We start from the raw sequence: 23,160 nt of genomic DNA on the forward strand, positions 1-23,160 counted from the left end.
TGAAAATCACTGCTCAAAACACTGACATATGAAAGCCGCCTTACATTGGGATCACGTGACATGGCTGCCTATAATGAAAGGGATGAAACAGCTAGAATACTGATGGTGATTTATCATTATACGTACAAAAACAAATCCTCAGAGTGCTTCTTTACACTGACACCTTATGCTAGTTGCACACTAGTGTCTGAGATGCGGCAGGGAACAGCCTGCTGAACCTCAACGCTCTCCAGCATTGCCGTAGGGTTGTAAGGCTCCATCTGGCCCCATTCACTATAATGGGGACTGACGGAGATCCAGCTGCATTCTGGATGGAACCTTACAAATGTCCGGCAATGCAGTGTGCAACTAGCCTTAACCTTTGTATAATTATCCTTGAAAGAAAACCTAAAGGACATCTGACCATGGTACAGGGAAATATGTTGGATCCTAGTACAGAGGAGTGGTTTTCTGATATACCAATTTCCAGTACGTACATTTACACAGGTTGGTAATACAGTGGCAGAAATCATTGCTGCCTGTGGTAGTAATAATGTAATTAACGTAGCTCTGGGGACATCATTACCCCTAAGTAAAAAAAACCTCAAGCTGTCCTTAGGTGCATATTTTTTCAGATGGAGAATAAACAGCATATTGCAGAAAACACAAGATCCTTTACATTTGTTCTTACAGTACAATTTTCAAACACAAAATGTCTGTATATGGTTCACAATGATTTCTATGCTATAGTATCATAAAATAATGGAAGAAACTTCTGAACCAAGCTTATTCTTATGGATGAATATATATTCAGGAAGGAAAGACTTACCGTGCTGCTTGAATTATGTAACCTCTCAGTGGAGTAACTCTTATGAAGTGATCGTTCTGGGGATTCACCTGGGCTCTTGGAAGGACTCTTTCTCATAGTTTCCACATAGGACACTGGAAAGATGCCTTGTCTGTTAGTTCCGGGAATTTTACCTTCATACCAGTTTGGATCAACCTTCTTAAGAAGTGTCACTTTTTCACCCTAGAAGACAAAGGCACCTATTTATAATGGGAAAGATTTTTTTTCCCATCAATTTCAGGTGTGACCCTTTAAGCAAAAGGTCACTTATGTTATGCAGACAGAGGTGTAGCTAAGGCCTGAATGGTGAGGCATATGTCCTGGATGCTGAGCACCATGGGGCATGGCATCAAGTCCCTTTTATCTTGCCATTAAATACAGGGCTACAGTAGGCAATTGAATCTTAGTCCTGGGCGAAGGAGAATCTTGCTACAAGCTTCACAGCTCCCCAAGTTTTAGTTTGTTGGTGCTGAATGCTGCCTTTTTATTTCTTTCTTCTTGTGGCTGGCAGGGCTGTGGAGTTGGTAAGCCCAACTTACGACTACAACTTCTCTAAGTTTGCACACTCTGACTCCAGCTCCAACTCCCACATAAATGGAGCATGTATACTAATAATAATTAATAATAAGTTTACTATATTAAAATGATGACTTCAGGCATTTAATCATCATCATGGAAATAATCAAGCTACTCAGAACATAAAATATTAGGACCATTAGCAAACAACTATGAATTTGTCCTCAGAAGTATTAATGCCACAGTCAGATCCTCACATATGATCTAATATCACAGTTTTGGGATAAATAGGGGCCTTAGTGGCATGCAAAACTATTCATCCCCTTGGTGTTTTTCCTGTTTTGTTGCTGGATTTAAAATGGATTCTTTTGGGGCAGTTGTACCATTTCATTTACACAGTATGCATACCCCTTTGAAGGTACAAAGTATTTTTTTAATGTGACACAAACAATAATAAAAACCAAAACTGGGAAATTGAATTTGCATAATTATTCACACCCTTAATGTTAATACTTTGTGGATCCAACTTTTGCCACAATTACAAATTGAAGTCTCTTGAGGTATGTCTCTATTAGCTTAGCACATCTAAACACTGGGATTTTTGTCCATTATTCCAGGCAAAACTGTTCAAGCTCCTTACAAATGCATTTAAGTTAGATTGGTGTACAGCAGTCTTCAGCCTTGTCACAAATTATCAATTGGATTGAGATCTGGGCTTTGATTAGGCTGAAAAAGGCTTTCCTCAGACTTGCCCTGCATTTACTGCCATCCATCTTTCCCTCAATCCTGAACCAGTTTTCCAGTTCCTGCCGATGAAAAGCATCCTCACAGCATAATGTGTTATTGAGGTGATGGGAGATGTAGGGTCTGCACCACACATAGCGTTTCCCATGACAGCTAAAAGTCCAGTTTTTGTCTCATATGACCAGAGAACCTTCTTCCATGTTTTCCTATGTTTTTCCATGGCAAGATGGAACTAAGTGCCGGACCCCGGACGGCTGGGCTTATAAAAACAGCCAAGTGGGCCGGGGCTCTGCTGTTTCTGTAAGCCCAGCCATCTGGACATGGTGCTTAATTACATCTAGCCATAGAAATGTTGAGATAAGACAACTCCTTTAGGCAATGGCGTTTTTCTACCCACTCTTCCTTAAAGTCCCACTCTGTGAAGTATAAAGCTTATAATGGTCCTGTTGACAGATACACCCATCTCTGCTGTGGATCTTTGTAGCTCCTTCAGTGTTATTGTTGTCTTCTTTAAAGCCCTGATTAATGCCTTCCTTGCCCGGTCAGTAAGTTTTATTGGGTGTCCTTATCTTGTCAGGTTTGTATTTGTACCATATTTTGTTATAATGGATATTATCTTAAAACCCAACCCTGATCTATACTTCTGCACAATTTTGTCTCTGACCTCTGTTGAGAGCTCCTTGGTCTTCATGTTGCTTGCTTAGTAGAGTTACAGGTCCAGGGGCCTTGCAGAATAGATATATTAATACTCCCGCCATGTGACACTTTGATTGCACACATGTGGACCTTACTCAACTAATTACATGACACTGGAAGATAACCATTGTAACTATTTAGACTATTCTGTCTATTCCACTACATAAAATCATAAAGAATGAACATAGTGGCAGTGGACATGCACAACATGCGGGTCCATCCATATGAGGGCAAGGGACTCCCACCGTTTAAATATGATACGCTTTTAACTTTTCTAACTTAGTTTTGTATTTAAGGCTCAATTTTATGTGACACAGTGTGGGGGGGGGGGGGGACAAATCAATTTTGCCATAGTTTTATAGTTTTTTTCTTTTTTACTTCATTTACTGCACAGTAAAAATAACATGTTATATAACTTTACCAAATTTACATTATTTTTATTAGGTTACAACTTTTAAAAATAAGATTGCTTTGTGTCGTCTTATTTTGACACCCATAATCTTTTTACTTTTCTACCAACAGAGCTGAGAACAGTGTCGTGGCTCATTTTTGCAGGGAGGCAAAGTAAAAATAATATTAGGATTTTTTATGGCGTACCAAGCAGGTTAAATAAAAGGATCAGTTTTTTACAGAGATGGCAATACCAAGTATGTTTATATTTTTTTTATATACAGGGTGGGCCATTTATATGGATACACCTAATAAAATGGGAATGGTTGGTGATATTAACTTCCTGTTAGTGGCACATTAGTATATGTGAGGGGGGAAACTTTTCAAGATGGGTGGTGACCATGGCGGCCATTTTGAAGTCGGCCATTTTGAATCCAACTTTAGTTTTTTCAATAGGAAGAGGGTCATGTGACACATCAAACTTATTGGGAATTTCACAAGAAAAACAATGGTGTACTTGGTTTTAACGCAACTTTATTCTTTCATGAGTTATTTACAAGTTTCTCTTTGTTTACAGCCATTGACATGTCGCAGAGGTTAACACGTGAGGAGCGGATAAAAATTGTGTTGATGTCTGGTGAACGCAGTAACCGGGTCATTGCAGCAGATTTCAATGCAAGACACCCTACGAGACCACCCATCTCCCATGCTACAGTTAGAAAACTGCTTGCTAAGTTTCTGAAACTGGTTCAGTGTTGGATTTGCCAAAATGTGGACGCATGAAATCTGTCTCTAATGAAGAAACATCAGTGGCTGTCCTAGCTTCATTCAGCAAGAGCCCACAGCGTAGAACTCGCCGCATGTCACTGGAGAGTGGCATTAGTCGAACATCCCTTCGGCGGATATTAGCTACTCACAAATGGCACCCTTACAAACTCCAGCTACTGCAGCATCTCAACGAGGATGACCCAGATCGGCGCACTGAATTTGCAGAATGGGCAAAACAAAAATTGGAACAGGACCCTCAGTTTACGCAGAAGATTTTGTTCAGTGATGAGGAAAACTTTTATGTGAATGGTGAAGTTAACAAACAAAACCACCGCTATTGGTCTGACACTAACCCACATTGGATAGATCCCTCCAAGACTGTTGGACCAAAAAAATTGATGGTATGGTGTGGTATATGGGGTACAAAGATAGTGGGGCCATTCTTCATCAATGGAAACCTCAAGGCCACTGGATATGCGAAATTGCTACATGATGATGTGTTTCCCTCTTTATGCACTGAAGCTGGCACGTTCCCTGAGCTTTTCCAGCAAGATGGTGCACCACCACATTATGGGTGTCAGGTCCGAGCATTCCTAGATGAACAGTTTCCTGGAAAGTGGATTGGTCATCGTGGGCAGGTTGAATGGCCCCCAAGGTCTCCCGATCTGACCCCCTTAGACTTTTATCTTTGGGGTCATCTGAAGGCAATTGTCTATGCTGTGAAGATACGAGATGTGCAGCACCTGAAACTACGGATACTGGAAGCCTGTGCTAGCATTTCTCCTGCGGTGTTGCTATCAGTGTGTGAAGAGTGGGAGAAGAGGGTTGCATTGACAATCCAACACAATGGGCAGCACATTGAACACATTTTATAAGTGGTCAGAGACTTGTAAATAACTCATGAAAGAATAAAGGTACGTTAAAACCAAGCACACCATTGTTTTTCTTGTGAAATTCCCAATAAGTTTGATGTGTCACATGACCCTCTTCCTATTGAAAAAACAAAAGTTGGATTCAAAATGGCCAACTTCAAAATGGCCGCCATGGTCACCACCCATCTTGAAAAGTTTCCCCCCTCACATATACTAATGTGCCACAAACAGGAAGCTAATATCACCAACCATTCCCATTTTATTAAGGTGTATCCATATAAATGGCCCACCCTGTATTTCTGAAATCAGAAAAGGAAGCATTTTTCAAAAATTTTATATAATTTGGGGATTTTTTTTACTTATCTTTAAAAACTGTGTTTTTCACAGTTTTTGGTTCCCTTAGGGGACATGTTTGTCGCTTGTACTGTAATACTCCTGATTTACAGTGCATAGTGATTCTCACAGGCAGTCCTGCCTCTGGCAGGATTTAATAGCAGTCGGACCTAGCAGGCCTCGGGCACATGCCAAGTGCTCAGCACCCCTTGATTTCGTTTGTGGAGTGCCGATTGGAGGATAGAGTAACGGCTCAAATGCCACGGTCGCTATTAACCATGGCACCTGAGGGGATTGAACTTCCAGGATCATAATTTTCTCTGCTATCAGCAGTCAGAACAAGGGCCTGTTATATAAGACAGCTGGTATCCGTAAGTAATGGAATGGGCTCAGCTCCTGAGCCGGTGTCATTGCTATGACGCAGTATTATGGGAGAGTGTTAAAGGCCATAGACACCTTTCAGAGCATTTTGTTTTTATTATTATTGCATTGTATTCATTCTGGAGTAAAAATAATTTGTTCAAATGGTCTTTTTTTTTTAATCACTGAACTGCTCTGTTAGCTGAATCTGTAGCCCTTATCTCTGAACTCCAGACAGCTCATAAACACTCATTTAAGCTAAATTCTTATCAGCGATAAGGGCTATACACCGAGCTGTCAGAACAGCTCTGTGCCAGATTCATTGTGAATCAGAGAGCCTGCTAGTCTGCATATGCACTGAAATTGATACAGTAGCTGCAGAAGAAAAACTGTTGAAATTTTTTATTAAAGACTGAATGAAAAATGATTTTGAGCCCAAAATGACTAAGAAGCAATAACAAAAAAAGCCACCCAAACTGTCCATAGTGTTTTACAAGATTAATTAATTGTGTTTTGCCATCCACTTACAGTACAGACCAAAAGTTTGGACACACCTTCTCATTCAAAGAGTTTTCTTTATTTTCATGACTATGAAAATTGTAGATTCACACTGAAGGCATCAAAACTATGAATTAACACATGTGGAATTATATACATAACAAACAAGTGTGAAACAACTGAAAATATGTCATATTCTAGGTTCTTCAAAGTAGCCACCTTTTGCTTTGATTATTGCTTTGCACACTCTTGGCATTCTCTTGATGAGCTTCAAGAGGTAGTCCCCTGAAATGGTTTTCACTTCACAGGTGTGCCCTGTCAGGTTTAATAAGTGGGATTTCTTGTCTTATAAATGGGGTTGGGACCATCAGTTGCGTTGAGGAGAAGTCAGGTGGATACACAGCTGATAGTCCTACTGAATAGACTGTTAGAATTTGTATTATGGCAAGAAAAAAGCAGCTAAGTAAAGAAAAACGAGTGGCCATCATTACTTTAAGAAATGAAGGTCAGTCAGTCAGCCGAAAAATTGGGAAAACTTTGAAAGTAAGGGCTATTTGACCATGAAGGAGAGTGATGGGGTGCTGCGCCAGATGACCTGGCCTCCACAGTCACCGGACCTGAACCCAATCGAGATGGTTTGGGGTGAGCTGGACCACAGAGTTAAGGCAAAAGGGCCAACAAGTGCTAAGCATCTCTGGGAACTCCTTCAAGACTGTTGGAAGACCATTTCAGGGGACTACCTCTTGAAGCTCATCAATAGAATGCCAAGAGTGTGCAAACCAGGAATCAAAGCAAAAGGTGGCTAGTGTGAAGAACCTAGAATATGACATATTTTCAGTTGTTTCACACTTGTTTGTTATGTATATAATTCCACATGTGTTAATTCATAGTTTTGATGCCTTCATAGTCATGAAAATAAAGAAAACTCTTTGAATGAGAAGGTGTGTCCAAACTTTTGGTCTGTACTGTATGTATTTACAATTTAAGTATTATCCACAGATGTATTCAAACCAATGACAATGAACATGTGTGAAGATGTGGATAGCCAGGTTTTTCCTACATCCATAGGATACGTTTTTTTATTAAAATGGGTAATGTCACTTTCAAAGTAAGAAAGCCAACTAAGGAGCAGAGAGAAAGGCATTCTGCATTTCTGTCTTAATACATAAAGGAAACTCACCTTTCTCAGTGTTAACTCCACATTTGTGTCAGCAGTGAAATTATATTTCGCTATTGCTTCTCCAATCTCTCGAACATGTGCAGGAGGTGGGGGTCGTACTGGCTGTGATTTCTCATTAGGGTTTATTCTCTGGAAAAAAAAGAAAACAGTTGGGTCTTTAAAGAACATATGCTAAAATATTTTCAAACCTAGTTTGATTTTTTCCCCCACAGAACCAGAAGAATTCAAACAGAGATCTGAGGCCATGTTCACATCTGTGCCAGGAGCCCAGATGCACATATAGCTGGAAGAATAGGATTGCATGCAGTGTTATCTTCCCCATCAAAATGAAAAACAGAATCCGCCAGACTCCATTTTTAGCCAGTGGGGTCCATATGGTGAGGTGGTACTTGTTGTGTAAATGGAAACCATGACACGCTAAAAGTGTGTTTGGCCTAGCCTGTTTTTATTAAGAATGATATTACATTAAAGGGGTGGTCTGGGTTCAGAGCTGGACCTGGACATACCCATATTTTCACTCAGGCTGCCCCCCTGACAAGAGCATTTCATGCTCTGATGCTCTCCCTTCCCCAGAGCAGGATCACGTAGGGCAAGGGCCTTTTTATTTACAATAATATACTGCTAGGCGGAGGCTTCCGCCCAGCAGTGTGTTCGGTGTTGTCACTGGCTCTGATGGGCTGGCTTTAGCACTTCCCTAGCCGTTTTACAGGCTAGGGCAGCACTAAAGCCCGCCCCTCAGTGCCGGTGACGTCACCGGGCTCACTGCTGGGCGGAAGCCTCCGCCTGGCAGCCCTATGGATAGCCCGGTACGTCACCGGATCTCCTGAAAATGTTCCGATTCTTGCCAGGGGGGCTGCCTAGGTGAAAATATGGGTATGTCCAGGTTCAGCTCTGAACCAGGACAACCACTTTAACTTGAGACCTTAGTGCACTGTTATTTGATTTTATGTTATATAGTGTCCAGTTAAAGGGTTAAAGCCCATCTAGATATTTATAGCATATCCACAGGACCAAATATGTACCAGTACCTATCTTGAGAACAGGACCTAACTCGCAGCCGCAGTGTATACAGAAATGGCCACACATGTACAGCTCTTCCCATTCATCTCTATGGAAGTTGCTAAAGTAGTTGGCTGTTTTTTGTAACTCCTCCCACATAAGTGAATGGAAATAGCTCCTCATTCATGGCCACCTCTCCATTCACTGCGGCCACAAGACAGGGGGCTTCATTCTTGACATAGGTCCTGTGCATATGTCATAAGTGCCCAGATGGGAATACCCCTTTAAGTGTACTAAATGCATCAGTATATGTTTTGTTGACCAGAAAAACCAAGAGGGCTCCATTCTCTGAACTTTAAAAATTAGGTGACTTATATTAAATACCAATACTGAAAGAGTCAGCCTGCCTTCAAGGGGAATTGACCAGGCTCCAGGCAAGTTGTCATCTGGAGGAAACTGGACAAGCTACAACAGGTGTGCTGTCTGCTTGAATTACACCCTGGAGGACTCTCAGATAGGTTACTAAATGCATACAAGTATAGTAGCTGTTAGGAACATATTTTGGACTAGAACTTTGATTTCTCTGTAATAGTAAATGTAGGCTTTGGAAATAAATTATTTTCAGCAAGTGAAAATCACATGTAACCATAACTTTTGATGACAATGGAGTAACTGTTCTGGGACACCAAATATTCTCATGGACATTGCAACCACTTAACTTGTCACTCTCCATTAGAGGACACAGGTGATGAAGTAACTGTGCTTGACATGCCTTTCATGCCAACAAAAGTGGCTTAATATAGTTGTTACTCCAAAAAGAAAAACTACTTTGCTGATGACATGTAGTTCCCAGCAAGCAGATGTCTATATATAATAATTAAACAGTCATTTTTATAATACTATGTTGTACAAGGGTTGCCATTTCTGATACAAGGATCTTTACTGAAAACTCCAGTAAAATTACTCATATTAGAAAAATGGAACATGACAATTTAATGGAGTTTTCCAGTTTAACCATTCTATAATAAAGTTATGAATTCTTCCAATATACTTTGGGGGTAATTTATCAAGCCCCGCACTCCATAATTATGGCTTCAGAAAGTTGAGGCTTGTAAATATTTGGACTGATTTGTGCAAAAATTAGCGACTTTTGCATTTTTACACTTCTCACTTCAGTTTTGAAAAGTGGGTGGGAAAGTGGACATAGTTAGTTATGTTAATTAGTTTCACTTTTTTAGGGCTTATGCGGCCTGCAAACAGTAAATGGGTCCGCAATCTGGAAGATACGGAGCAGAAGGTCATGGAAGCACTACGGAGCGTTTCCATGGCATTTCAGTCTGTGCCTCCGCACCGCCAAAAAATAAAACATGCTCCATTTTTTGCAGTGTGGACAGATTGTGGAACTTATTCAAGTTGAATGGGTCTGCATCCGTCAGCGCAAGTCACATGGATGGTGCCAGTGTACTGATCATGAGCCCTTAGGTTTATCATTGTCGCAAACTCACTCCAGTAGGAACTTGATATAAACAAATTGAAGTAGCATTTCTAGACAAAATGTTATGTTTGTGCCAAATTTGAACAACTGGAGAACAAGTGAACAACTACAAATGAAAGGAGTTCTACTAACCTCAACGTAAGAAATTGGCAATATTCCCACTCTTCCATGATGTTCTCCTTCATACCAGTTCTTGTCTATTTTCCTGAGGATGTACACAGTATCTCCTTTCTTAAAGGACAGCTCTCTGTAGAGTAAATGTCACATACATAATGACTATACGATTCAGCTTGATAGAGAAGCATCTCATTACCTCACTAAGGGCTAGGTTCACACCTGAGCTAAGGAATCCGATATTTTGTTTTGGCAAAGGAGCAATACTAGAATCTTTAGATCTGACATATACTGTATACTGCCGATGCCTGCAGGTTGCCATTCACTATAATGGAGGTATGTCGATTTCCAGTGTGAATACTGGCATTATGCTGGATGAAATACCACTGCCTGCAACAGTATTTCATCCTTTTTTTGGCAGAATCTGTGACAGAGGCCCAGATGAAACCGCCACAGCATATGTGAAGGGTAACGTAAGGAAAAGCAATAATATAGAAAATAAAAATATAAAATGCATATTAGATTAGCAGAACTCCCACTATATAAAGTACTGCAGTAAAGGGTTATCATCCAATTATTAGCAAAGCACTTACTTTGGTGTCTGAGCCTTGAAGTCATACACAGCTCTAGCAGCCTAGATGTGAAAAAGAAAGATACGGTAGAAGGTGACTTTATAAGTAAAGATTATTATCAAACACTATCCACCACATCCCATGCACTCAGAAGCACCACAGATATCGGCATCATGCAGCTTTATATCTACTCCCCTATTGTGTTAAGATTCCTGAACCATTGTACAAAACAAGCACTTGTTACCTTTTGTGTCACCTCTTTCTCCTCGTAGATTGTAAGCTCCTGCGAGCAGGGCCCTCATTCCTCTTGTTTTAATTGTTGACTTGTTTGTTGCCATGTAATGTATGATTCTGTTTGTACATGAACCCTCTGATTGTAAAGCACTGTGGAATACTGTGTGTACAATCATGGAAATAAACTGGGTCCCTATACTATCCTACCCCTAGTCTAACTTAAAGAGGACCCATCACCTCTCCTGATATTTCTGCTTAATGAAATAACAATTCTGGAGTGTCAACCCGCTAGTTGTAAATTTATTCATACATGTCATGGAGTAGAAGCAGGAACCGCACAGCGCAGAGTTCTAAGCAAAAAATCTCCAGAATTCTTTTCTAAGTATATAAAAGTATTTACTAAAATAGACATATCAAGAGAGCACAGAGAGTAGAGTACAGTTGGCTATACATCTGCAATAGCTGTCAGCCGAACGCTCATATGACCGACAGCTATTCCTCCTGACTCCACCATATGCATGCACATTCTGTTCGGCTTTTTACAAAGGGAAAAAGATAGACACTTGTGGCAGCAGTGTATCTCCTGTCAGAACAAAGGATCAGGCATGCTGAAAATAAATATGCTCAGTCCTTAGTTTCCGAGGCATCGTCTGTTGGGGGAGAGTTGACACACACCCATACTTTTCTCTTACTAGTCCAAATGTTTACAAGTGATGGCCTCCATCAATGTCTGATAGGCGAGATCTTACACCTTCACCCCGACGATTAGCTGTTCTGCAGTATCTTCAGCACCAGAACTACATAACCACACAACTCCATCCACTGTGTAGAAGATCAAGCTGGTTACTGCAAAGCTGCTTCCATTCAATCAATGGCGGCAGCACTGCAGTAATTAGGTCTATCCCACTGCAAGGTGGATTCATGTTATATACATTATGTTGTGTTTTAGTACTTTTAAAAAATAACAATTTGCTTTGCATTACTATAACCTGATACCCATAACGTCTTTTTGTCTAAAGAGCGGTGTGAAGCTTGTTTTTTGTGGGACTTTTTAAAGAAATAAATGCAATCAGCTCATCGCCTTTTTAGTGCACGGATCCATAGGAGAAGCAAATCCACTGTAGAAACAAAGTAGCAGGTCCAGCACTTTGCTCTTGAATAAAACCATACATTTCTGATTTAAAATATTAAAAAAAAGTCAAAAAATGGCAAAAAATCCGAGCGCTGGACCTACTACTTTGTTTCTACATATGACTTTTTGATCACCTTTTATTAAATCTTCTGTAGAAAGGGGTCAGGATGACCAAAAAAATGCAAATTGGGCATTTGATTTTCTTTTCCATTATGGCATTCAACACTCATAAATATTTTTATATTTTAATAGTTCATACATTTTTGGCACAGTGATACGAATTATATATATTTTTTGGGACTGACACCCACCACATATGGAACGGGCTCAAACTAAGCCCCCTCTAAACATTCCTTCCATACAGATGACATACTTGTACATCATTTTGCGTTAAAGGGTTTGTCCCGGCTTTTACTATTCATGACTTATCATAGGTAGGTCATCAATATCAGATCGGAGGGGGTGCGACACCCGGCACCCCTGCAGATCAGCTGTATGAGGAGACGGTGAGCGCAGTGCGCATGTGCATTCTCCCTTCTCTATTTCTGTTCACTGCTGCTGTAAATGGTCTTTGCTATAGGATAGGTCATCAATAGTAAAAGCCCGGACAACCCCTTTAAGGGGTTAAAGTGTAACTGCCATTCTATTTTTATTTGTGCAACGCAATAGGGGCAGTGATATTGACCATTTTTGTAATATACTTTCATTACTGAATCATACATGTCTATTAGAAAAATAGCTCTAAAGTGGCCCATTTTGAGCCTCAGCAACGCTCCTCTGTCTTCTGTTTACATAACATTGGAGACTTGCCAACACTGACTGTTATGTAAACAGAAGACAGAGGAGCGTTGCTAAGGCTCAAGATGGGCCACTTTAGAGCTATTTTTCTAATAGAAATGTATGATTTCAGTAATGAAAGTATATTACAAATATGGTCAGTATCACTGCCACTACACATTACAGAAATAAAAATAGAATGGCAGTTACACTTTAAGCTTGTGCTACACATCTATGGTAGTGGCTAATTAGGCATGTTGAAATCCTTTCCCCGGATGTCTGTTATTAGGGGGACCAAAACACATTATATATACTACTCATGCCACCAAATGTGTGACCAGCTTCAGACATTAGAATTTCTAAGTTCTCTTAGGCCAGGTTCACATATGCAATGAAATACAGTTTTCTAGACCAGAAAACCCAAACCATCTGCACCCAACGGACCCCACTGAGTACAATGGAGTCTGTCAGGTCTCTGGTATGGATTCCAGCATTCTGTTGGACAAAATGTCTTTTTTTGCCAGATTCTCCTGACAGATTCTCCACCACAGATGTGAACCTAGCCTTAGTAAGCCATATAATCCTATACAATTGAGCTGATATACGAGGTGAATTTAATTACTTCAATTTAGTGATCTCTTCATATTTATGTTTATTTCCTCAATCCAACCCGCCTGATTGTATATCAGTTATTAAAAATATCTGGTTACCTCCTTCTGTGCTCCCTTCTTTGCAGAACTCTTGCTGACATCAGTAAAGGCTGAGGAATAATTCCGTGGAGAATCTTGATCAGCTATAAAACAGAACATTAATAAGTCAGACTTGCACTTATTTACATTGTTTTACTGTTTCTGACACTTTGAGAAAACGTAATAAATATCTAGTGCTATCCTGTGGTACAGCTTATAGGCCTCCCTACTACATATACCATATCTTAAACATGCAGTCTATTTTAACTGTGTGGCATAAGCACAGAGCGTCCACTACAAAATAGGTATGCTGATCCCAGCCGGGTGGCATTCAATGCATTCCTGAGCAGTGACTTCACTGCAGCCTTCCCTGGGAGAAAAGCTTCATCTAGCAGGGACAGGGTGATCTAATACTGTCATACACTATTTTCTGCTCTAACGTATCTGGTGTAAACATTGAACAGACATTAAACAGAGATGGGCACAGATGGATGTATCATCTACGTGATATCATGCTTCATACACATGCATGAAAGATCTGCATGCAAAACAAACTTACTTGATAAAATACTTAGCTTTCTTAAGGTCACACTTTTAATAATGCTGCATTTTCCCACTGTTACAGAGTGTAAACGCCAGTTTATAACCTTACAACACTTACAAGCAGATTGATTACCTGGGAAATTATCTTTTTAGGGTAAAAAACTGATTACCCCAAAATCATTATTTTTTTTTGTTATTCTGGTGGGGTCTATATTTGGTTATTACAGTGTACCACCCATTTGAGATACAAATTAGCAGACAGTTTCAAATATCCCATATACATTATGGCCATTCCTCCTGGTCTTACCCTTTATAGAGTGTCTGGTCTACCACCTCTGAGATTATATTCACTGTGAAAGATTACTGAAGATGAGCAGGGACTGCAGGAGGAGGCCAGAAGGAGCTCTAAGCCTTAAGGGGGTTGTCTCATTTCAGCAAATGGCATTTATCATGTACAAAAAGTTAATAAAAGGCAATGTATTATTATTATCTATATTGCTTCCTTTGCTGGCTAGACTAATTTTTACATCACATTATACACTTCTCATTTCCATGGATACGACAACCTTGCAATCCAGCAGCGGTGGCCGTGCTTGCACACCTTAGGATAAAGCGCTGGCCTATGTGCGCTCCTATGGTCCTGGCTACCAGAAAGTCCACAGCTTTTTCCTATAGTGTGCAAGCACGGCCACCGCTGTAAATACACAATTCTAGAGTAGCTTTTCTCAGAACTCTGCATTCCGCTGTTCCAACTGAATATATATGAATAAATAAAAAATTGTGTGTTACCATTCACCTTGTCAAAGTTTTCTATCCATAGATAGTCTGGCACAGCCAGCACTGATTGGACAGTGTAGGGACACCCCCCACCCCAACTGTTAACACCCAGTTGTCAATCTATTCACAAATCTCTAGGAGATTAAAAACTGATGAGTGGTATAACACACAGTTCTAAAACAGATACTCCAAAACAGGGGAGTACACTGTACGCAACACTTAGAATGGGCCCCCCCACCTGTAAGATTTTGGATGAAATTGCTATTTTTTTTTTTATAAAGTCCTGTTCTACCTCACCCTCTATGCCTGACATCTATATTGGAAGAGGTGAAACAGGTGGGTCATATATATGGCGCTCATTCTGAAGCACCATATTTCTAAAAGTATTCCACTAGACAAATGGCATAAATACATTGATCAGTCTTCCCCTATACCTGGAGATCTCATGCTTTCCTTCATATGGTACACAATAAAACTGGCTGTCTGCAGTCACCACTAGGGGGAGCTCAGTGCATAGGAAATTACACAGTTACTCTTGAGGCTGTAAAAAAATCTCTTTGCAATGAGCTCAGAAAGTGGTGGCTTCTGGAAAATGCCATGGACTGATTGAGAAAAGGAGTTCAGCGCCTGGCCCTTCATCTTCTGGGCCCCACAGCAGTCACGTGGTAGGTAGACCACTGCTCCTAAACTGTTATTTCATGAAGAATACAAGTATGTACTAAACCTTGTCAGGAGAGTTGACAGGTCCTATTTAACACTTTTTCCTTGAGATTGCTTCCTTTAGTTGGAGCATTGACTCTATAATAATATGCAGGGCTCCAGGAGGTTTCAGATAGATGAGAATTGAGAGTCTTTAGTCACTGATATCTTTAAAGGGGTAATAGAAGATGACAAATATCTATGTAGTCTTGAAAGCTTGCTATATGTCATGTTCTTTTCACTTAGCCATTAAAATGTATCAACAACTGAGGACTCTCAATTTTCTTCTTTTCTGCCCACTGGCTAACACTTTAGAAAGATACTGGGGGTGATTTTACGCCAGTCTTTGATATCCCCTTCGGTCCCGGAGGATGCACCTAATTTATGACAAGGCGCACGCATCCTCCGCCAGTAGGTGCACCTACTCCAGTGTGAGATTTCAGTCCTCATTTACACCAGTTTCCTGGCATAAGTGCTAGTAAATTTGCCATGGCTGATAGCGTCGCTCATTCCATCTCAGTGTCAAGGGCAGCATGAAAAACGCTAAATATTGTTGAACAGGCATTAAAAAAGTTGCAAAATGGGGCCTTGCAACTTTTTAATGCCAAAAACTGGCGTATGCAGTCTTAATAAATGACTCACATTGTTTTCCTTTCACGGCTAGCAAGCATGGTTACCTAAATTTGTTGGTAATTATAATCTCTTAGTTAGGCATTCTTTGTAGTTTGTACATTGGATTTTCTTAGAACGGTCTATAGTCTGCTGGTGGGGATACAAGAAAGCTGTAGGGAATTTACAGCATCCTATAGCCTTACATTATACAGTACAGTTAGGTCTCTTGCAAGGATAAAGGGGGTCATTTACTATGCTGAAATAAACCTAAATTAGGCGTATTTCAGGCGCAAATAGCAGCGCAAAGGTTAGTTGCACTACAATCTGTGACTTCACCCTGCTCACGCCAGGTCTAAATAAGTGGGCTTGGCATGGGTGTAGAAAAAGGTCTAAATGTAAGACCACTCAGAAGCTGTTTTAAATTTAGAACTGGTGCTGGATGTGCCTCTTTATAACTTTGGTGGATCCACTGCCAGTTTAGAACTTTATTAAGACCAGCGTCTAAAACGTAGGTTTTAATAAATGTGCCCCATAATATTTCAATTTATAAGTAATTCCCCAATTTCACAGTAATCTCAAAGGTTCCAAATGCAAACGCAAACATAAGCTTGTAAGACTGGAACCTATCTAAAAAGGGAAGACTTGTGTTTCATGGTAATCCAACTATATGTCATTTTAAAGGGGGTTTCCAGCCTATCCTTAAGGTAGGTCTCAGTATTAGAACAGTGCTAGTCCAACTCAGCACTCCAACCAACATACTGTACTTCACTTGAAAGGGAAAAAGTTGTAATACCCTGCACCACCGCTACTAAAAGTAAAGTGTGTGTAGTATACAGAGAATCTGGGGCTTATGTAAAAATGGGGAGGCTGCAGCACTTGCACAAGCACAGCACAGTGTCCCAAACTGCTGACTGGTAGGGGTGTGTAGAGTTGGACCCCAAAAATCTAATATTGAGGACCAATCCTAGGGATAGGCCAGGAATTTTAAAAGTTGGAATATCCCCTTTAAATAAACTGCTTCATAAAACCTAATTATATGGTACAACAGGAACGATAAATAGACGGTTTATATGAATAATTATTTGAAACAGAGATGAACAGGAAGCAGCTAAGATCTAAAGTTGGATGCAATGTGAATACTAGAGAGGCGAAGAGTGTCATCCGATTTTATGTCAATACTTTTGTAACAAGAAAGTCTTAAAAATCACCATGATCTGCTTCTTCCTACAACATCTCTGCCTCACAAATGGCTCCACAACTTGCATGAATGAAATGAGGTGGATACATCGTGAAACTTAAGGAAATGATAGTCGAGCACCTTGGAAAGCATATGGGGTATCCTGGGAGTTGTTGTTGGTTGCATCCACATCCTGGTAAGAGGCACTGATAGGCAATCTTCCACAATCATTCTGACATGGTGGGTAATGAATAGCACCATCCTGAGGCAGCTGGTAGTAAGACTGGTTAGGGGTGGATAAAGGAAATGCTTTTAAAGAAGAATTTCTTTCCGGAACATCTGGTAGGAGCTCACTAATAAGTCTGTGTAGGATGCTGTTGTCTGGCAAGCTCCCACGCCTTTTCTCAGCTTTAATTTGGTCACAGATATCCTGAAGAGCAGTGTCTAGTGCATCAAACACAGATGCTTTACATCGGCCCTTCTCAGATTGCCTTTTAGGTGTAGAGCTTTTTTTCCTACGGAAAGGCACTGGACTAACAAGAAATGCAATTTTAGAAAGGCCTGAATCGATTTCTCTCCTTCCTGGAGTTTCACTTTTCTCCTGTTTAGCCCTTTCGTGTTTTAACATGGTGGTAAAGCGTGTGTATGATGCTGGGCACCTTCCTTTGCAGGAGGTGATAAGTTGCCGATGGTGGTGGTGATGGTGGTGGTGGTGGTGATGATGATGTCCAGAACCATAGTAACTTTCTGAAGATGTGAAAGAATAGTGGTCCAAATCACTCTCACTGCAAAATGAAGATCCTTCTATTTGAAAGAAGTCACTCAGGTCTGAAACTACAGCCTCAGGGTCACTATCAGATAATTCCACATGTGATCTGGGAATTTGATCACTTGTCACTTCAATATGAACAGGAACTAAAGGTTTAGCTTTCCCATTGTGCTGTACCTGAGATATATGTCTTTCTTGAGGTTCTTCATCGAGAAGAGATTCAATAGAAAATCTCCGTTTAGGGCAGTTGCTGTTGGTAGAGATATCTAAGCTGACTGCAGACAGCACCTCTTCTCCAAGGTTAGGCATGGATTTGGATTTCTGGATAAGCTGTTCAAACTCTGATATTCTTGTTGGAACCATATCTCTTGGCACCTCTTCGGAAACTGTCCTCCAATCTGCAAATATACCTTTTTGCTGTTCCTGCTCATATTGCATTATCCGAGATTTCACAGAACAGATCACTTCAGAGGTCATCAAGTCCTTGCGATTGATGCGATGCATTTTTTTGTATAACTTTAGGAAACCTGGAGTGTCATGTGCGGACCTATGACGAACCCTGGACTTGTTTAGAGGACACCCATCTGATGTATATGAGTTTCCCCACACTGTAGGACTACTCTGCTTAGATTTGTCTTCACATAATAAGGATCCCATGCTTTCAGATTTGGTCTGGTTGCTAGAGAAGATATCGTGATCCTCTGATAATAAATCATCACAACTCCTAGACTTAAATTTTGGTGACGCTGTTTCCTCTGTGCTGCTCCACACCTCTGCATTCTGTCGATTCATCTGCCAGCCATTCTTAAAGCTGATTGCACGCTTTGTATCATCAGGCACAGCTAAATGGTAACTATAGCCACTACAGCAATCTATTGAGTTTGAGGCATTCGGTTTATGTACGGAGTAAGCGAATAGGGGGGGATACATTCTGCTAACATCCCCACCTTCAGAATCCAAAGAGCAGCATGACAAGAGAGAGACATTTCCAGAAATTAACAGCTTTTACAGCAAAAGAAAAAGCATTGGTAATAGAGTGAAATATAAAGAAAGTGCATTGATAGAAACACAACATAAGTATTCTCCCCAAATTTACCGAAAGCCATAAAAGGTGACCAAAACATGATTTATTTGCATTATTGATCTAAATATATTACTGAGTATAGTCTAGAAGGCACTAAATTGCTTTTACAGCCATGGACCACAGTAATTTACCATAAGATAATTTTGTGATCTAGAGGATTTGTGATCTAGAGAAATATATTGCTCTGGATATTACAGTTAACAACACTGCAAATATAGGACTTCTGTAATCACCAGGATTCATTTACTTGATTTCTTTTCTAAAGCGAATATTAAAGGAGCCCTATAGTCTTATAAAAATTTGGTTTTAAAGGTTTCACTGCAAAACTAAGGCAGGGCTATATAGCGTAGGTGAATAGAGTGCTCGCACATTGTAATATAGAGAATGTTAGGGGGGCAGCTACATAGTCTATAGATACAGTGAAATCAATGGAAGCAGGCTCATCTTTACAACATCTATACATTTTATGAGCTTCTCATCTTAGCACAGTTCAGTTGCTCATAGCTCAGACTTTAATGGGTCAGTAATGTTATACATAAATAGACCAGCAGATGGCAATGTTGTAGTTTGAGTGAGAAAACAGGTTGAGCACTGTAAGCACCAGTTGCTGCGATACATGGAGTCACTTTGTGAGGTGGTGCGTCTCAGCATCAGGCCTACCTTTAGTCCGTGACGGAGACGGAGGTGAGGAGTTAATGAAAGGTTTTCGCAGGGTGGTACTTGTGCCTTGTATTCCTGTTCGGCTAAGGCTGTTCCTGTTTGCATTCTGGTCACTGTTGGTTTTCTGATGGCTTACACTGGGCTCAGACTTCCGTCTTTTTCTGTAATCACTTGCAGAGCTAAAAAATAAATTCATTTATTACATTTCTGCACCAAATATCTTTCTGGTCTGCATCCAAAGTTCACTTCCACAAATAGAATACAGTCACTGAACTTGCTACTCAACAAAATATGGTTTCACAGAAAACAGGAGCGATTTAGAACTTAAAGGGGTTGTCTCACTTCAGCAAGTGGCATTTATCATGTAGAGAAAGTTAATACAAGCCACTTACTAATGTATGGTGATTGTCCATCTAGCTTCCTTTGCTGGCTTGATCCATTTTTCCATCACATTACACATTTCTCATTTCCATGGTATCACTACCCTGCAATCCCGCAGTGGTGGTCGTGCTTGCACACTATAGAAAAAAGCGCCGGACACTCTGGTGGCCGGAACCACAGGAGTGCGCATAGACTGGTTCTTTTTCCTAGAGTGTGCAAACACGACCACCACTGCTGGATTGCAGGGTGGTCGTAACCATGGAAACAAGAAGTGTATACTGTAATGGAAAAAATGAGCATAATGTGATGGAAAAATAAGTCTACCCAGCAAAGGAGGCAATATGGATAATCACAATACATTAGTAAGTGGTTTGTATTACCTTTCTCTACATGATGAATGTATTTTGCTCAACTGAGACAATCCCTTTAAGTTTAAATAATAGACTAAAAGAAGAACATTGGCCAAATCAATGTTTCAATATTCACTTCTTATATAGGCCATAGCTCTGTTGCCTGTTCCTCTAAGTTTTAATCTGCTTGTGTTTTCTGTGTCACTTCCACAAACATGAGTGTGAATATGCAGCTTTCTTAAGGTCCTTTCATATGGGCCAATTATCAGGAACAAATGCTCAGTCCTGATAACTGCCCTGTGTAAAGTTGCTGTCAATCACCGGTTGAACAAGCTAACTCTCACTTCATGGGTGAAAGCATTGTAGATGCAGAGGCCAAAATCATTGTTTCTGAGCATCTGATTGTTCTGGGTGGGATCTGCTCCCCAGAAACAATGAATGGACGATTGCCATAGAGATCACTTGTTCTGTGGACATGATTGCTGCATGTAAATGCGCTGATAATCAGGAAATTATCAGGAATGAACAGTTTGTTCTCGAAAATTGCCTGGTCAGTCAGCCCAGCTACAGGAGTCTTTATGAACATTGTCAGCGTGATTTTAACACAACCATCATACAAATCTTTCACAGTTATTTAATAATGATAGAACCTGCATGAAGTGTGAAAAACGATACAAATACAACTATAAATATTACCACTATGCTGGGTGCAAACGATTACCAAAACCATTTTTTGTAACTCTCTCAATGCTCCAACTTACACTCACCTAAAGAATTATTAGGAACACCATACTAATACGGTGTTGGACCCCCTTTTGCCTTCAGAACTGCCTTAATTCTACGTGGCATTGATTCAACAAGGTGCTGATAGAATTCTTTAGAAATGTTGGCCCATATTGATAGGATAGCATCTTGCAGTTGATGGAGATTTGAGGGTTGCACAACCAGGGCACGAAGCTCCCGTTCCACCACATCCCAAAGATGCTCTATTGGGTTGAGATCTGGTGACTGTGGGGCCATTTTAGTACAGTGAACTCATTGTCATGTTCAAGAAACCAATTTGAAATGATTCGAGCTTTGTGACATGGTGCATTATCCTGCTGGAAGTAGCCATCAGAGGATGGATACATGTTCTCATTCTGTTTACGCCAAATTCGGACTCTACCATTTGAATGTCTCAACAGAAATCGAGACTCATCAGACCAGGCAACATTTTTCCAGTCTTCAACAGTCCAATTTTGGTGAGCTCGTGCAAATTGTAGCCTATTTTTCCTATTTGTAGTGGAGATGAGTGGTACCCGGTGGGGTCTTCTGCTGTTGTAGCCCATCCGCCTCAAGGTTGTGCGTGTTGTGGCTTCACAAATGCTTTGCTGCATACCTCGGTTGTAACGAGTGGTTATTTCAGTCAACGTTGCTCTTCTATCAGCTTGAATAAGTCGGCCTATTCTCCTCTGACCTCTAGCATCCACAAGGCATTTTCGCCCATAGGACTGCCGCATACTGGATGTTTTTCCCTTTTCACACCATTCTTTGTAAACCCTAGAAATGGTCGTGCGTGAAAATCCCAGTAACTGAGCAGATTGTGAAATACTCAGACCGGCCCGTCTGGCACCAACAACCATGCCACGCTCAAAATTGCTTAAATCACCTTTCTTTCCCATTCTGACATTCAGTTTGGAGTTCAGGAGATTGTCTTGACCAGGACCATACCCCTAAATGCATTGGAGCAACTGCCATGTGATTGGTTGACTAGATAATTGCATTAATGAAAAATAAAACAGGTGTTCCTAATAATTCTTTAGGTGAGTGTATATTATCTGCACTGTATATTGCACTATTAATCTCTGTTTGCTGAATTTATCATAGTGTTAAAAAATGACATATGTAATTTTTCATGAATATCTTGACCTTGGTAATAATCTTTGGTTGTCTAGCATGTCTGAGATCTTCCCAAAGACAGAAATTCTGTAATATTAAAGGGGTAATCGCAGTATATGCCATAAATGTCTAGATAGATGCAGGTCATACTTCTGCCATGTGCACTTGTTTGGAAAATGTCTGGTGCAACCAGGTGAAGAATGAATGGAGAGGTGGCATGCGTGTGGCCCACTCTATTAACAGCTATGGGGGTTACACCAAACTGAGCACACTTTCCATAACACCTATAGCAGTAAATGGCACATGCCATCTTCCCCTAATTCTGTACGTGGGTGCGTTCTTCACATTGGTATGGGTCCCAGAGCTGGAACCTGCATCTATCAGACATGTACGGATTAGCTTCTATTTTAGATTTTTTTGCTGGCTTATTTTAATTTCTTGATTACAGAATTAAAAGATTTTCATTGTGCATGTTGTAATACATCCTCTTGTATACCAAGAACTGTAATATAAATGAATGAAATACTTTACTAATAAGCACACATACTAGACAGACATCATCTACTGAAGACTGAACAAAGCTATTGGCCAATGTACCAGTGCGTAAGCAATATGCAGTAATAATATGTAGTGGGCATAGACAAATAGTCATTTCGATCACATTACCTGAATGTTCTTTCGTTGCCTCTTTCTATTGATGGTTGGTATAATGATGTCTGCAGGAAGAAAAGGAAATAACATTGAACCGACAAGGTTACACATTGTACAAAGTGTATGCACTTTGAAGCCAACTGTTTATTACTGCAGAAGTATTTTAATTATTACTAATGAATGCACAGAACTAGGCAATGAAACAGTTTCTACCAAGCTGTCCAGAACATGTTGTCCTGCTATATAAACAGAAGTCATATATAGGACTGTCTACATTAATAACGCTTTGCACTTCAAATGATGCTCTATGACATTCTGGCTGTTTAAAGAAATGTGAGGACACAGATGAAAGGGCCAGCTGTACAGTGGCTGCTCATGGAAAAT

At 40.3% G+C, this 23,160-nt stretch overlaps 1 protein-coding gene and 1 long non-coding RNA gene across 8 annotated transcripts in view; both read right to left on the reverse strand.

The window, feature by feature from the left end:
• LOC120990160 overlaps nucleotides 1–23,160 on the reverse strand; it is a 954,651-nt gene that overhangs the window by 737,790 nt on the left and 193,701 nt on the right. The gene's annotated exons all lie outside the window — the stretch shown is intronic.
• The window catches only part of SORBS2 (sorbin and SH3 domain containing 2), a 247,820-nt gene that overhangs the window by 37,893 nt on the left and 186,767 nt on the right, over nucleotides 1–23,160 (reverse strand). For all 7 annotated transcript variants that reach the window (XM_040418738.1, XM_040418736.1, XM_040418737.1 and 4 more), the window contains 7 exons: nucleotides 22,792–22,841; nucleotides 19,517–19,695; nucleotides 13,217–13,299; nucleotides 10,385–10,425; nucleotides 9,810–9,924; nucleotides 7,184–7,312; nucleotides 809–1,009 (listed from right to left, as the gene is read on the reverse strand). In XM_040418738.1, coding sequence (XP_040274672.1) covers nucleotides 809–1,009; nucleotides 7,184–7,312; nucleotides 9,810–9,924; nucleotides 10,385–10,425; nucleotides 13,217–13,299; nucleotides 19,517–19,695; nucleotides 22,792–22,841 — 798 coding nt within the window. The remainder of the gene's footprint in view (nucleotides 1–808; nucleotides 1,010–7,183; nucleotides 7,313–9,809; nucleotides 9,925–10,384; nucleotides 10,426–13,216; nucleotides 13,300–19,516; nucleotides 19,696–22,791; nucleotides 22,842–23,160) is intronic.

Source organism: Bufo bufo, chromosome 2 (assembly GCF_905171765.1).
Source record: "Bufo bufo chromosome 2, aBufBuf1.1, whole genome shotgun sequence".
Taxonomy (NCBI): Eukaryota; Metazoa; Chordata; class Amphibia; order Anura; family Bufonidae; genus Bufo; species Bufo bufo.